Raw genomic sequence first — 16,332 nt, 5'->3', positions numbered from 1 at the left:
TGACTAAAAAAATTTCTTCACATTTCTGTTCTGAATGGGCGCCCTTCAATCCTTATGTCATACCCTCTCGTACTAGACTCCCCCATCATGGGAAACAACTTTGCCACACCCACTCTGTCCATGCCTTTCAACATTCGAAATGTTTCTATGAGGTCTCCCCTCATTCTTCTAAACTCCAAGGAATACAGTCCATGAGCGGACAAACGTTCCTCATATGTTAACCCTCTCATTCCCGGAATCATTCTAGTGAATCTTCTCTGTACCCTCTCCAACGTCAGCACATCCTTTCTTAAATAAGGAGACCAAAACTGCCCACAGTACTCCAAGTGAGGTCTCACCAGCGCCTTATAGAGCCTCAACATCACATCCCTGCTCCTATACTCTATTCCTCTAGAAATGAATGCCAACATTGCATTCGCCTTCTTCACTACTGACTCAACCTGGAGGTTAACCTTAAGGGTATCCTGTACGAGGACTCCCAAGTCCCATTGCATCTCAGAACTTTGAATTCTTTCCCCATTTAAATAATAGTCTGCCTGTTTATTTTTTCTGCCAAAGTGCATAACCATACACTTTCCAATATTGTACTTCATTTGCCACTTCTCTGCCCATTCTTCCAATCTATCCAAGTCTCTCTGCAGACTCACAGTTTCCTCAGCACTACCGGCCCCTCCACCTATCTTCGTATCGTCAGCAAACTTAGCCACAAAGCCATCTATTCTATAATCCAAATCATTGATATACAATGTAAAAAGAAGCAGCCTCAACACAGACCCCTGTGGAACACCACTGGTAACCGGCAGCCAACCAGAATAGGATCCCTTTATTCCCACTCTCTGTTTCCTGCCAATCAGCCAATGCTCTATCCACGTATGTAACTTTCCCATAATTCCATGGGCTCTTATCTTGTTAAGTAGCCTCATGTGTGGCACCTTGTCAAAGGCCTTCTGAAAATCCAAATATACAACATCTACTGCATCTCCCTTGTCTAGCCTACTGGTAATTTCCTCAAAAAATTGTAATAGGTTTGTCAGGCAGGAATTTCCTTTAAGGAATCCATGCTGAGTTCTGTCTATCTTGTCATATGCCTCCAGGTACTCTGTAACCTCATCCTTGACAATCGACTCCAACAACTTCCCAAACACCGATGTCAAGCTAACAGGTCTATAATTTCCTTTTTGCTTCCTTGCCCCCTTCTTAAATAGCGGAGTGACATTTGCAATCTTCCAGTCTTCCGGAACCATGCCAGAATCTATTGACTTTTGAAAGATCATCGCTAATGCCTCTGCAATCTCCACAGCTACTTCTTTCAGAACACAAGGGTGCATTCCATCTGGTCCAGGAGATTTAACTACCTTTAGACTATTCAGCTTCCTGAGTACTTTCTCTATCGTAATTGTGACTACGCACACTTTTCTTCCCTGCCACCCTTGAGTGTCCGGTATACTGCTGATGTCTTCCTCAGTGAAGACTGATGCAAAATACTCATTCAGTTCCTCTGCCATCTCCTTATCTCCCATTACAATTTCTCCAGCATCATTTTCTATCGGTCCTATATCTACTCTCACCTGTCTTTTACTCTTTATATACCTGAAAAAGCTTTTAGCATCCTCTTTGATATTATTTGCTAGCTTCCTTTCATAGTTAATCTTTTCCCTCTTAATGACCTTCTTGGTTTCCTTTTGTAAGGTTTTAAAAACTTCCCAATCCTCTGTCTTCCCACTAATTTTTGTTTCCTTGTATGCCCTCTCCTTTGCTTTAACTTTGGTTTTGACTTCTCTTGTGAACCACAGTTGCATCTTTTTTCCACTCGAAAATTTCTTCTTTTTTGGAATATACCTGTCTTGCACCTTCCTCATTTCTTGCATAAACTCCAGCCACTGCTGCTCTGCCGTCTTTCCCGCCAGTGTCCCTTTACAGTCAACTTTGGCCAGTTCCTCTCTCATGCCACTGTAATTTCCTTTACTCCACTGAAATACCGACACATCAGATTTCAGCTTCTCTTTTTCTAATTTCACAGTGAACTCAATCATGTTATGATCACTGCCTCCTAAGGGTTCCTTCACCTCAATCTCTCTAATCACCTCTGGTTCATTACACATACCTGCCAATCTGTAGCTGTACGACAAGATCATCCACCTTATTCCTTATGCTGCGTGCATTTAAGTACAACACTTTAAGACCAGTACTTGATACTTTTCACTTTGATTTCACTGCAACTCATCCCAATGACTACAAATTTGCCCCATCACCTGCCTGTCTTTCCTGACATCTCCACTGCACACTATCTTAGATTTATTTCTGTTTTCCCCTTCCTCCGCTCTATCATTCCGGTTCCCATCCCCCTGCCAAATCAGATTAAACCCTCCCTAACAGCTCTATTAAACTTTCCCGCCAGGATATTGGTCCCCTTTGGGTTCAGGTGTAACCTGTCCTTTTTGAACAGGTCATACTTTCCCCAGAAGAGATCCCAATTCTCCAAGAATCTGAAGCCCTGCCCCCTGCACCAGTCTCTCAGCCACGCATTCATCTGCCTGATCCTACTATTCTTGCCCTTGCTAGCACGTGGCACAGGTAGCAATCTCGAGATTACTACCCTGGAGGTCCTGCTTCTCAGCTTCCTTCCTAACTCCTGGAAATCTCTCTTCAGGACCTCCTCCTTTGTCCTATCTATGTCATTGGTACCAACATGTACCAAGACAACTGGCTGCTCACCCTCCCCCTTTAGAATATTCAGGACCCGATCCGAGACATCCCGTACCCTGGCACCTGGGAGGCAACACACCATGCGGGTATCTCTATCAGGCTCACGGAATCTCCTGTCCGTTCCCCTGACTATGGAATCCCCTACGACTACCGCATTTCTCTTCTCCCTCCTTCTCTCCTGCACAACAGCGCCAGGCTCAGTGCCAGAGACCCGGTCACCGTGGGTGTACCTTGTCGGGTTATCCCCCTCAACAGCATCCAGAACAAGATAGTTGTTGCTGAGGGGGACAGCCACAGATGTGCTCTCCACTATCTGGGCATTTCCCTTCCCTCTCTTAACAGTGACCCAGTTTTCTGACCCCTGTAGCCTAGGGATGACTACCTCCCTGTAGCTCCTGTCTATCACCTCTTTACTTTCCCTAATAAGCAGTAGGTTATCAAGCTGCAGCTCCAGATCCCTAACAGCGTCTCTGAGGAGCTGCATCTCGGTGCACCTGGTGCAGATGTGGCCATCAGGGAGGCTGGAGGTCTCCCAGGATTCCCACATCTGACACCCTGAACAAAGCACTAACTCTGCAGGCATGCTATTACACTTAGTGATTAGTGAGCATCATCCAGACAGAACACAAAACGGCCAATCCACAGGGAGGTTTCTACACGTGTGACAACCCAGGAAAGGAAAGATGCTGGAGGAACTCAGCAGATAGGAAGCATCCAAGTGGACAGTCAAAGTTGATCTTCTGGTTTTGTTATCAGATCAGGTGCAGGAGAAATAATTTGTACTCAGTGGATTTTTCTAGAGTTGTATCTTGTGTCTTGGTTACTCCATTAGCTCTCAAATCTCCCAAAGAGACAGGAAACTACTACAGGTGTACCCGACATGTAGACCAGGGCTATTGGCTGTCCTGCCCATTTCCTGTCATTTTCAGCAGTTAAAGCCTTCTTGGTCTAAGTCAAACTCCTGCCTGAGTCCCGTGGGGATCTCAGTCCGTTTGATAGATGGGAGAGAAGATGTACGCAGTAGTCGGGAAGGCAGAACTGTGTGTGTGTGGGGGGGGGAGGGGATCGGGGCGGTTGTTGGGGGGCAGTGGGCAGGAACGTTTTGAACGAGGAGCGGCTCCAACATTGTGCAAAAATCACGCGGTAGGATAAAATCGCGCTGAGCTCTTGTTAAAGCCGCAAGCATTCAATGCCTTTCCCAGTGTGGGGTGGATTTACAGCTTAATTAAATCGGATTTGCCGATCATCAGCGAGTTATAGAAATGTCTTCTTTTTATTAGTGCGAGTTTAAAATGGATGGCTCCTGTAAAGGGCGGGTTATTGCCTCCGTCTAACCATCACTCTTTACCCCCAGAGTAGACCGAGAGGACCCCACCGCTCCACAGCTCGACAAATCAACTCGCTTCAAAGATTTGTGAAGCCTAACGTTTTCCTATAACCAAACGACTCAGCGGAGTTTCTGCCGCGTGCTGCTTAATCAGTATTACCGTCTTCCCGTTAGCACAAAGACCGGTATCCTCACCCCGCCGCCGAGAATCGGACACCTCCGTGGTGTTCGAGCGGAGCTGCGGTGTCCGCGCCCGGCTCATCAGCACCAGCCCTGCAAGGACAGCTCCAGCCCGGCTCCCGTTGCCAGGAGACCGACGCGAGCTGCGCAAGTTGCTAGGGAGTAGCCAGCAAGAGGCTCGCGAGAAAGATGGACTCGAGCGACGTCAGGAGCTGTCTGCCGTGGAGTGTGAAGCGTACCCGGATTAGCCCGCCTTGGCACCCAAGCAAACTGTAGTGATAACCTGCACCAATTATTCCTTCAATCACAGAATGTTTCACAGGCCCCACTACACGTTTGACAGGGAGGTTCAAACTGGATAATACTCGGGCACTTAAAATACTAAACATAATCACGAAGCCATCTATCGTATTATATATTACTCGATAAAACAGATCTTCAAGAATTAGGCAATAAATCTAGAGGCAACGACCGCAAGAAAATAAAAGATGAAAATACTAATCATCCAACCTGAACAACAGGAATTCTGCAGATGCCGGAAATTCAAGCAACACACATCAAAGTTGCTGGTGAACGCAGCAGGCCAGGCAGCATTTCTAGGAAGAGGTGCAGTCGACGTTTCAGGCCGAGACCCTTCGTCAGGACTAATTGCTATGTGTGTTGCTTGAATCATCCAACCTGGGCATGTCTTGATCAGTGCCTCCCAGCTTTACTCCCACTCCAAACAGCCTCATGCTCATAGAGTCATAGAGAAATACTGCACAGAAACAGGTCCTCTGGCCCATCTAGTCCGTGACGAACCATTTAAACTGGCTACTCCTATCGACCTGCACCAGGACCACAATGTACCTATCCAAACTTCTCTTAAACGTTGAAAGCAAGGATGCATGCACCACTTGTGCTGGCAGCTCATTCCACCCTCTGACAACCCTCTTGACTGAATAAGTTTCCCTCACATGTTCCCCTTAAAATGTTCACCTTTTCTCCATAATCCATGATCTCTGGCTGTAGTCCCACACAACTTCAGTAGAAAAAGCCTGCTTGCATTTGCCCTACTTGTCATGGTCCGGATCAGGGTCCCTTTAAATTTACCTTGTTTATGTTACAATCCGGACCGTTGATTCCCTGTTTTCCCATGTCCCTCGACTTTGGTAATTAGAGGCAATTAATGCTCGGCAGAACCGGTAGTTTATAGTCTCCGGCTTTCAGCTATTCGGCGCGGGAGCGTCTGCAAAGTCACCAAGGTATGGCGTGCTGCTGTCATCTGGCCGGAGCAAGCCTAGTCTTCACCCGATGCGAGTGCCGGTAATTCGCCCTTCCTCACCGGAGCACCCCTGTCAAGTTACCCCACTAAAGCGAGCCTGCAAAGTTTCCTCACCGAGGTGGGTACATCAGTTACCCTGCCAGAGGGAATCAAGAACCGCTGTCTACTGTTCCCGGGCCGAGTCGAGAGCTCGCCATTACCCGGAGGCATTCTAGCACCAAGTCCAGTCCTGACCCCGGCAGCTTCCCAATTCTGAGTCAAGTCCTGGCCCTGGCGATCTGTGATTCCTGTCCTACCCCCTTGTCTGAATCCCTTGTCTGCCCCTCTCGTCTCTAGCCCTCGTCTGCAGCCCCCGCCTGCACTTCAGTCTAGTTCCATCACCGGAGCTATATAGGTACTGTCTGGTGTTCATTCGTGTTGGTCTTGTCTTGTCCTCACCTCCATGAGTCAGGACAAGTCAGGCCATCTTGCCGTTGCCCCGTGGAGGGTCACGAGTCCCTGACCTATGTCCTGTACCCAAGGAGGGGTCCTGGCTCTGTGTTCTGTGTATATGTCTATGGTTCCATGTACCTGCTCTCCTGAGAGCGAGGCTCTGTTTTCCATGTTCCTCTTCTCCCTAGCCCATGTCACGTCCATGCCTGGTTCTGGGGTCCGAGCCCAAGGCAAGATCCAGGTACTGGGTTCTTGCCCAGTCTCAGGCTCGGAGTCCTTACCCTAGCCTCTTCATGTCTCCTCTAGTTCTGGGAGCCGATTCTGAGTCCTAGCCCAGACCCTTGGTCCCAGCCTAGTTGTAATCCTCAGACCTTGTCCAGTTCGCTATTTCCTGCTCCTGCCTTGCTCTCCTGGCATTGAACGATAAACTAAATCTAATTCACCTCACAAGATGTGTCTTGCATTTGGGTCCACCCTTGCTCCCAATGCCCCATCAATGTGACATATCTATTCTCCTCATAATTTTGTATACCTCTATCAAATATCCTCTTAATCTTCTAAGTTCCAAGGAATAAAGTCGGAACTTATTAAATCTTGTAACTCAGCTCCTCCAGACGCAGCAACATCCTTGTAAATTTTCTCTGTACTCTTAATTACATCTTCTTTGTAGGTAGGTGACCAAAGTTGTACACAATACTGCAAGTTAGGCTTCACCAATATCTTATACAGTTTCAACAGAACATCCCATCTCCTGTATTCAGTACTTTGATTTATGAGGCCACTGTGCCAAAAGCTTTCATAATGACTCCTATCTACCTGTGACGTCAAATTATGAACCTGTATTCCCAGATCCCTTTGCTCTACAGCACTCCTCAGTGCCTTGCCATTCTCTGTGTAAGACCTACCCTGGTTGGTCCTACCAAAGTGCAACACCTCGCACCTGCCTGCCTTAAATTCCATTTGCCATTCTTTTTGGTCCATTTTCCCAGCTGGTCCAGATCCTTCAATTCAGACTGATGCCAACCTTTGCCACTCAGAGACAATTACCCTTCAGCCTCTGCCCTTTTCACTCACCATCCTCTCAAACACTCAGTCTGCTGCAGAGTCTCACTCTCTCATTCGCTCAGCCTTTCCACACTCAGTCTGGAGCAAAATTGGAGCAAAGTATTGGTAGACTCACTCTGCAGGTGATAAATCCTCAGTGCATATGTCTTCTTCACGTACCTGCACCAGGCTGATAGAGAAATGAAACACAATCAGCCAAAATTAAACATCAACAAACCATTACAAATATTATATGATGTATATAATTTTGAGGCATATTGATAAAAAGTTTCATAATATACAGAAATAAAGTGGTACATGGCTTTACAGGTAGCAAAGTGTAGCAAATTACCACAAGTACTGAATTTCTATATGTAAATTATCTTTTAAGTTTTGATATTGAGGTTGTGTTTCCAGCAATATACATAATATATTGATTGGTTGCTGGTTATACACATAAGCTATATACAGAATTATTTCCAGTGGATGGATAGTTTTTTACCATGAAGGGATGAAAATATGGAATAAAAAATTGAACTCGAATGAGTCAGAGACTGGAAGTAGACATGCCAACTGTCTTAGTTCTTGCCATATGGTTGAAGGAGTGGAGGTTGTCATTTTGTGAAGCTGCTCTGTAATCTGCATTTTATGAGCTGCTTTGTGAATTGCTCAGGAATAGCTGTATTAAAGTTGGACATAATGATGTTCTTGATAATCTGTTGATCTAGACATAATTTCCAAATAAGAAGTTATTTGTGAGGTATTCCTCAGTTTGATAAAACATCCAGGTTTATGAACGGGGGAGTCTGTGTCTGACCTGAGTAACCCAAACCTAGCAACTAGCTGGTCTGCTCTGATTAACAACAAAGAAACACTAAGTGTAAATGAGAAAATCTGCAGGTGCTAGAAATCTGAGCAACACACACAAAATGCTGGAGGAACTCAGCAGCCCAGGCAGCATTAATGGTAAAAAGCACAGTCGACATTTCAGGCTGAAACCCTTCAGCAGGACTGAAGAAAAAAGAACTGAGGAGTAGATTTGAAAGGGGAGGGGAGATAGAAACACCAGGCGATAGGTGAATTCTGGAGGGGAGGGATGAAGCAAAGAGCTAGGAAGTTAATGGGTGAAAGAGACAGAAGGCCATGGAAGAAAGGAAAAAAGGGGAGGGAGAGCACCAGAGGGAGGCGATGGGCTGGAAAGGAGATAACATGAGAGAGAGAGACAAGGGGATCGGAAATAGTGGGGTAGGGGGGGAGGAGAAAGCATTACTGGAAGTTTGAGAAAGCAATGTTCATGCCATCAGGTTGGAGGCTACCCAAACAGCGTATAAGGTTTACATTAATTATAAGTTATCACTTGTGAGAAGGACAATAAAATAATGCTAGCTTGGACCAGAACCAACGGGAAGCTGGCCTGATAGGCCAGTGCCAACAAGATTGAGACACAACATTTCAACTGATAAGAGGAGTATAAGAATGAGGGGTGTTGAATGCAAAGCGGCAAGAACTCTGGAGAATAACTATTGCAAGGAAGACCCCCATGCCAGGGGGGTGGAAGAAGAATCAATAGTTTGGCCAACAGGAGATCCCCGCATTAGTATAAATTGGAGAAGTGGTCTGAGTGAGTACTGGTACGGAGGGAACAGTAGAATTCATGTTTCAAGTTGTTGGCCTGGAGTCAGCACAGTTATGTTGAGCTGTGCAGAGACAATAAAGTGCAAGCTTTGGTTAACTAAAAGCTGTATAGTGAATTGCCTAACCTAGATCAGTTGATGATAGTCAACCCAGGAGAACTGTGAAGTTTCCATGAACAGTTTGACTATTTGCAATGACAGATTTATATAAGGACTACAACTTGGAAATTCACTCTAGTTCCATAATGGAAGTGCATTCACTTGACTTGTTTTTCATCTGCTCCCCAATGCTATTTCTTTATTTTTATTTTATGTTTGCTTATTTCCTCACATTGAGTTTGTTCTTACTTGTTCTCTCTCTCCTCATTACACATCTGGGAACACAAGAGAGAGGTGAGACTTTCAGCCCACCAACCTCTTCTGTCATGGTTGACTAGAAAGCTCTAGGTAAATCATGCCTTCCCACTACATTGGACCCTTATCAATATGCATTTCACCCAAAATGGCCCACTGATAATGCAATAGCTTCTGCCCTCCACTCAGTCCTGTCCCACCTGGAGAATAGTGGCTCCTATGTCAGAATACTGTTCATCAACTGGTGTGTCAACAACAGATTCTTCAGCTTCAACATCTTTAGGTTCATTACTAAACAAAAACTAGACTAGGCATATATACTTTGAGTTTGAGGGAATGTCAGTAATTGGCATTCAAGAGCAAATGACTCTTACCTAACTGGCCAAAATCCTTTCACAATTTATAAGGCAGAAGTCAGAAGTGTTAAGAGGGTCTTCACTTGCATGATTAAGGTGCAGCACCAACACTTAAGAAGCTTAACAGCATCCAGAACAAAGCAAGCTGCTATTGCTATTGCATTCAGCACTGTATATGATCATTACTCTTGGTTTTGTATCTTGTCTGTTTTCAGCCTGTTTTACAATGTTCAGATCAAACTATGTTTGCTTTGTTTTGGTCCAGAACAAATACAAACCTTCAGGTGCTTTGGGAGCCATCCAGTAATTTAGTACAACCCACTTCACATTGCAAATATATAGCTTCCATTCCATTAGTTAGTGCTTCTCTTTTCTCTGTCATCGTTTCACCCCTTACACTTGCTCATTCATTTAACTTATTAGTCCATGACTTCATTTATGCCTTTTCTTTTTTTTCTTCATTACTAATAGAAGTAAGCTGAAAGACTCACAGAACTGGTGGCAGGTCCTCACTGCTCGGTTCTTCTTCTGTTGTGCTGATAGACAAGAAATATTGTCAAAGGACTCGTCAATACAAGGAGAAGAGAGGGCAACAACTTGTTACTTTTTAAAGTTATTTAGGTTTTAACAATGAACTGCACAGTAGCCCAAATTGGAAAAAAATTGGATTGGCTGCTGATTATATGCAGAAATGGATGGTTAACTGCAATAAGACAATGAAGCTCCTCTGCAGTTAAAGACTCATCAATAGAAGCTCATCTCCTGCCATCAGACTTTACATGTTCCTATAATTATGCACTGAATTATGAAATATAAAGAGAAATGGTCATCTTCTCTTTTTTATTTGACGTATGTGAAATTTTGGGATCTTGGTTTCCACTCTAGAGAGGCTGTTCAATAAACTTTTGACATGAATCAGACCATTCTTTTTCGTTAAAGTCTCAATAGTTGTGGAAGAGATTTTGGAAGACTAGGAATCCAGTTCTGGAACACCCTCTATCTGATTCCACATGGTCTGAGCCATGAACTGCAAAGTGATAGCAGTAGCCGATGCTCACCAGCTACAGAAGCTACGGTGGTTGTAAGCATTGGTGATGTAAAGGTCATTAAAACATATATCATTCTGAAAGGATGTTAAAGTCTGGATACTAAAAATTTTTTCTCTTGAGAGTTAGAGGTACATTGACTTAGGATGGGGTCAGTCATTTAGGAGTGAGTTGAAAGATTTCTTAATGCAAACGGCTGCAAATTTATGGAATCCTATGTTGCAAGATCTGTAGATAATAATTGAGGAAATTCAAATTGAGAGGGAAGGATCTTTGGAATCAGAGTGATTGATAGGAATTGGAGATTAGGTGAGAAGGTAGAGGATTAAGAACATTGAGGAAATTTACCATCAAAACACTTTTAAAACTATATCAAACACTTTTGTCTGGGATAGAGTGTTTTGGTTGTGAAGAAATATTGGTTATGTTGGGTTTGCACCTGCAGATTTTCTCTTGTTTGTGATTGATTATGTTGGGTTTGTTTTTCTTGGAGTAGAGAGGTTTGAGGAGGCTATGACTGAGATACACAAAATTATGAATGACATCGAGTGAATAATAGCAAACTCTTTCCCTTAGCAGAGACAGATAAACCAAAGGCCATAAGTACAGAATAAAATATATAGAGGGGACTTAAGGAAAAAGTATTTCATCTGATTGGAATCTGAAACGTATTGATCGAGAATGGTGAAAGCTGAGGCTCACAAAATTTATGAACCATCAGGACAAGAACTTGAATCACCAGGCAAAGAAGGCTACAGACTTACTGCTTGAAAATGTGGAAAGTACAGTTGGGGTCCTGATGGTCAACATGTAGAGGGTGGGCTGAAAGGCTTAATTCTGTGCAGTAAGACTATATGACTTTATGATAAGCCATGATGAATGGCTGAACTGTTCTACATTCAGAAACGCAAACAACAGGAATTCTGCAGATGCTGGAAATTCAAGCAACACACATCAAGGTTGCTGGTGAACGCAGCAGGCCAGGCAGCATCTCTAGGAAGAGGTACAGTCGACGTTTCAGGCCGAGACCCTTCGTCAGGACTAACTGAAGGAAGATTATCTCTTACTATTTCTTCCTTCAGTTAGTCCTGACGAAGGGTCTCGGCCTGATACGCCGATGGTACCTCTTCCTAGAGATGCTGCCTGGCCTGCTGCGTTCACCAGCAACTTTTATGTGTGTTGTTCTACATTCAGATTTCTTCTTACGCAGTATCGATATTTCCCACAAAACACTTTGACTTTTACTTCTCTCACTCTTCACATTTTACTCTTTCGCCCCCCCATATTCATGTGTTTCCTAACATCCCCTCCCTTCTTCGTTGACTTGCCATTCTGCCTTTATGAGAAGGAAGCTGGTAAACTCACTCCATAACCGGGGGATCCTCATTCTGGTCGCTTTCTTCACACTTCTTTTCCTGGCTGCTGCTAGAACAGAGGAATACTTCAGTCACCAAATGTAATGGGTTCTCTGGATTGAAAGTTCAGCTGCTGTATTAATAGGGAAGGGGGTCCTGGAGAATCCAATGACCAGAATACAATCAGTATACAGTGGCGTGCAAAGGTTTGGGCACCCCGGTCAAAATTTCTGTTACTGTGAATAGCTAAGCGAGTAAAAGATGACCTGATTTCCAAAAGGCATAAAGTTAAAGATGACACATTTCTTTAATATTTTAAGCAAGATTACTTTTTTTATTTTCATCTTTTACAGTTTCAAAATAACAAAAAAGGAAAAGGGCCTGAAGCAAAAGTTTGGGTACCCTGCATGGTCAGTACTTAGTAACACCCCCTTTGGCAAGTATCACAGCTTGTAAACACTTTCTATAGCCTTATAAGAGTCTTTCAATTCTTGTTTGGGGGATTTTTGCCCATTCTTCCTTGCAAAAGGCTTCGAGTTCTGTGAGATTCTTGGGCTGTCTTGCATGCACTGCTCTTTTGAGGTCTATCCACAGATTTTCAATGTTGTTCGGGTTGGGGGACTGTGAGGGCCATGGCAAAACCTTCAACTTGCACCTCTTGAGGTGGTCCATTGTGGATTTTGAGGTAAGTTTAGGATCATTATCCTGTTGTAGAAGCCATCTTCTTTTCAGCTTCAGCTTGTTTTTTAAAACAGACAATGTGATGTTTGCTTCCAGAATTTGCTGGTATTTAATTGAATTCATTCTTCCCTCTACCAGTGAAATGTTCCCTGTGCCATTGGCTGCAACACAAGCCCAAAGCATGATCGCACCACCCCTGTGCTTAACAGTTGGAGAGGTGTTCTTTTCATGAAATTCTGCACCCTTTTTTCTCCAAAAATACCTTTGCTCATTGCGGCCAAAAAGTTCTATTTTAACTTCATCAGTCCACAGGACTTGTTTCCAAAATGCATCAGGCTTGTTTAGATGTTCCTTTGCAAACTTCTGATGCTGAATTTTGTGGTGAGCATGCAGGAACTGTTTTCTTATGATGACTCTTTCATGAAGGTCATATCTGTGCAGGTGTTGCTGCACAGAACAGTACACCACCACTCCAGAGTCTGCTAAATCTTCCTGAAGATCTTTTGCAGTCAAATGGGGGTTTTGTTTTGCCTTTCTAGCAATCCTATGAGCAGTTCTCTCAGAAAGTTTTCTTGGTCTCCCAGACCTCAACTTGACCTCCACCATTCCTGTTAACTGATATTTCTTAATTACATTACAAACTGAGGAATGGCTACCTGAAAACGCTTTGCTATCTTCTTATAGCCTTCTCCTGCTTTTGTGGGCATCATTTATTTTAATTTCGGAGTGCTAAGCAGCTGTTTAGAGGAACCCATGGCTGTTGATTGTTGGGAAAAGGTTTGAGGAGTCAGGGTATTTATAAAGTTTTGAAATTTGCATCACCTGGCCTTTCCTAACGATGACTGTCAACAAGCTATAGCCCAAACAAGCTAATTAAGGCCTGAGACCTTGATAAAAGTTATCTGAGAGCTCAAATCTCTTGGGGTGCCCAAACTTTTGTATGGTGCTCCTTTCCTTTTTTTTCCACTCTAAAACTGTACAAAACAAAAATAATACACTATGTTGCTTAAAATGTTGAAAAGAATGTTTCATCTTTAACTTTATGACTTTTGGAGATCAGTTCATCTTCTACTCACTTAACTATTCACAGTAACAGAAATTTTGACCGGGATGCCCAAATTTTGCATGCCACTGTATGCTTGGAACCCTCAGCAGGTCAGGCAGCATCTGACTAGGGAGGAAAACAGATTTAATGTTTCAGGTCAATGACCTTTCATCATTGGTTGCTGATTGATCCTGGTCTCAGCTATCATCACCATGACACATTCCCATCAAGAGCTTTGTGTTTCCAGGCCTCAAAATTTCATAACTACACTTACACTCATGCACTCCTGACCCCATTTGGACCTTTGCATATTTTATATGCTTCCTAATTCAATGTTATTTCTAACTCTCGCTAACTCTCACTGTGCACCTTCTTCCTATTTTGTTACCTTTACACTGTGGTGTCTAATGCCCTGTAAAATTAAACTCTCTCAACAATATTCACAATAGATATTGGCCCCAGATCAGTTCAGATGTAGAACATCTGTTAAAACAGGGCTGTCCTATCACTGCACTGTCTGTAGTGCTCAGAAATCCAAGTTCTTCCTCCTGTTCATTTTCAGGGTGTGGAAGTTTCTGGCAACAGCAGCATTCATTGGCCAAATCTCATTGCTTTCAGAAGGTTGTGGTGATCCATCTTCTCGAGCTTCTAGTGAAAAGAGCCCAGCATTACTATTGGGCAGGGGGTTCCAGAATTTAGATGCAGCTACGATGAAATTCCCTGAACTCTGACTACATGACCTGAGCTCTCTTTCTCCCTCCATCATTGATCCCAACATGGACTAGTGCCTTTTCTCATCGCCCACCCCCACTAAAACAGTACATCAGGTAACACTCACAATAGTGGCAGCAGTGCTGTCTCTCTGTCCCTATCACCTTGAATTGCCCTTCAGTACGGCAGTATGCTTTTCCATAGTTAACTGCGTTTCCCAAAAAAGTGCTCCTCACAAACTCTGGGGACTCCTGCCAGAATGAGGACAGTTGTACCACAGAACAGTTCAGCTACTTGGACTGTGCTGGTATTGCTGGTAAGCTATGATTGTATTAAGACCAAGAAGCCAATAATATTCAGCTAACAATGGTCTGTGTGTTATTTTCGTCTAACAACAATGTAGACCAGTACATGGTTCTTACCTCACACATGCATATGATGGCATCAAACCAATGTACTTTGTTTATATATTCTACATAAATACGACACAGAGTCTTTCAGGAGTGAAGTTAGGAAATTGGGAACTCTTGCTCAAGTGGAAAAGGAAGCTATGCAAAATAACAAACCTAAGTCAAATGTTGATAGCTTTTTGATAACCAAAAGTTATTAACACTTTTAATAAAGGGATGAGGGGAAGAGCTAGATAAATGGATTTAGGATCACATTGAATAGCTGAAGAGGCTTCAGCTGCTAAAAGCCCTGTTCATCTTTCTGGATTCCCAAGTCTCATTCTGAATTACCTTCTTTCATCATGGGATATTCACGTTGTCTTCCACCACCCCCGGCCCCCCACCCTGTCCTGACCTTTAGTCAAATTATTCATTTCTGCTGCTGCACTGCCCTATTACTCACTCCCCCCGTACCCCCCCCCACCAAGGGAAAGAATGTGAAAGACTTACTCTGTTGCTGGTGCATCCTCATAGCAGTTGACTTCCTCATGTATTTGCACTGGCCTAATAGAAAGTATGAAATGAAATAAACAGCTGCACAGCACATGGGACAAAAATCCGTGGCACTTGGGAGAGGGACCGCTTGCTGGGAATTTCAGCTGTAGAATTTCCAGAGCCAAATGGAAATATCCTTAAATGCTATGCCAATGATGGATCTGTTCCAGTTGTTAATGGATTTGGGAGTTGCCAGTGACCACAGTAAAAACAATAGCCAGCAATTATCACTTCTTCCCACTAGATCCCTAATTCCCTCTTTCCATCATTCTCTCCCTGAGAAGGAAGGTAGAGAACTCACCCTGTCAATTGCATGTCTTCATTGTTTTTGATATCCTCACACAGCAGCATTGGACTGACAGTAAAAGCAAAACAAATAATAAGTATCAGCAGGCTGCCTGCTTGGCTAATCCTGACAAGTGTACATCTCTACAGGCAAGGAGCTGCTGTGTAGGTCAATGTACATACACAAACAAACTAATGTGAGCAGTAATAAGGGAGGGATTTCAGTGAAATGAAACTCAAGCTGCTGAGGGGGACAGAAATCTAATTCAGAGACTGAACAGTTTAGAAACAACACTTGGGGCCACAGCCTGTTAATTGTGTGATGCAAAAAGTTTTTGGGAGTAGTCTAACTGGCGAATTAAAATCAATATTTCTGGTATTTTGCAGCAAGATCAAATTATGCAGGAGAGCAGCTGCTTCAAGACATTCTAAGTTTGACAATAAATGAAACATTATTCGAAACGTAATCTGAAAAAACAGCAGTAAGTTTCTTTCTAGAATGTTTTGCTTGCCATTTCATAGGAACAGATATTGTGAATATTGAAAAGTCATCTCATTGTCGGATTTATTCAGAGCCATTGGAGGCGAGGGACTTACATTTCATTGGGTGGATCATCACTTCTTTTGTTTTCTTCACAGGTGGGCATGAGCCTGGAGACAGAGAAAGGCACAGCACTCAGAAAAATCAATAATTAATTACATTTCTCAGGTAATTTGACATCTTCTACACAATCATCAGAATTCTATCTTCACTGAACTTTCTTTTTTTAAATGATCTCAGGTTGTGTATCTTCAGCCACTCTATATGTTATCTGAACATACAATCTCAGTTTGCACTTCAAAAGAGTTTTGAAGGTGTGCTGCATTGTTGGAGTTGCTTTCCAGAATTTAGTAATCATTTACGTGAGTGTATTTTAAAAATTCAGAACATTATTTAAAAAAAGGCAGAAGATTATTCCAATCAAAGT

At 43.3% G+C, this 16,332-nt stretch overlaps 1 protein-coding gene across 1 annotated transcript in view; it reads right to left on the bottom strand.

The window, feature by feature from the left end:
- The window catches only part of LOC140210387 (cyclic nucleotide-gated channel beta-1-like), a 91,215-nt gene that overhangs the window by 69,410 nt on the left and 5,473 nt on the right, over window positions 1-16,332 (bottom strand). Inside the window, exons 3-5 of the mRNA XM_072279305.1 lie at window positions 15,962-16,015; window positions 15,035-15,088; window positions 11,709-11,768 (exon numbers count right to left, since the gene is read on the bottom strand). Coding sequence (XP_072135406.1) covers window positions 11,709-11,768; window positions 15,035-15,088; window positions 15,962-16,015 — 168 coding nt within the window. The remainder of the gene's footprint in view (window positions 1-11,708; window positions 11,769-15,034; window positions 15,089-15,961; window positions 16,016-16,332) is intronic.

Source organism: Mobula birostris, chromosome 15 (genome assembly GCF_030028105.1).
Source record: "Mobula birostris isolate sMobBir1 chromosome 15, sMobBir1.hap1, whole genome shotgun sequence".
Lineage (NCBI taxonomy): Eukaryota > Metazoa > Chordata > Chondrichthyes > Myliobatiformes > Myliobatidae > Mobula > Mobula birostris.
This window is presented reverse-complemented; position numbering and strand designations above follow the sequence as displayed.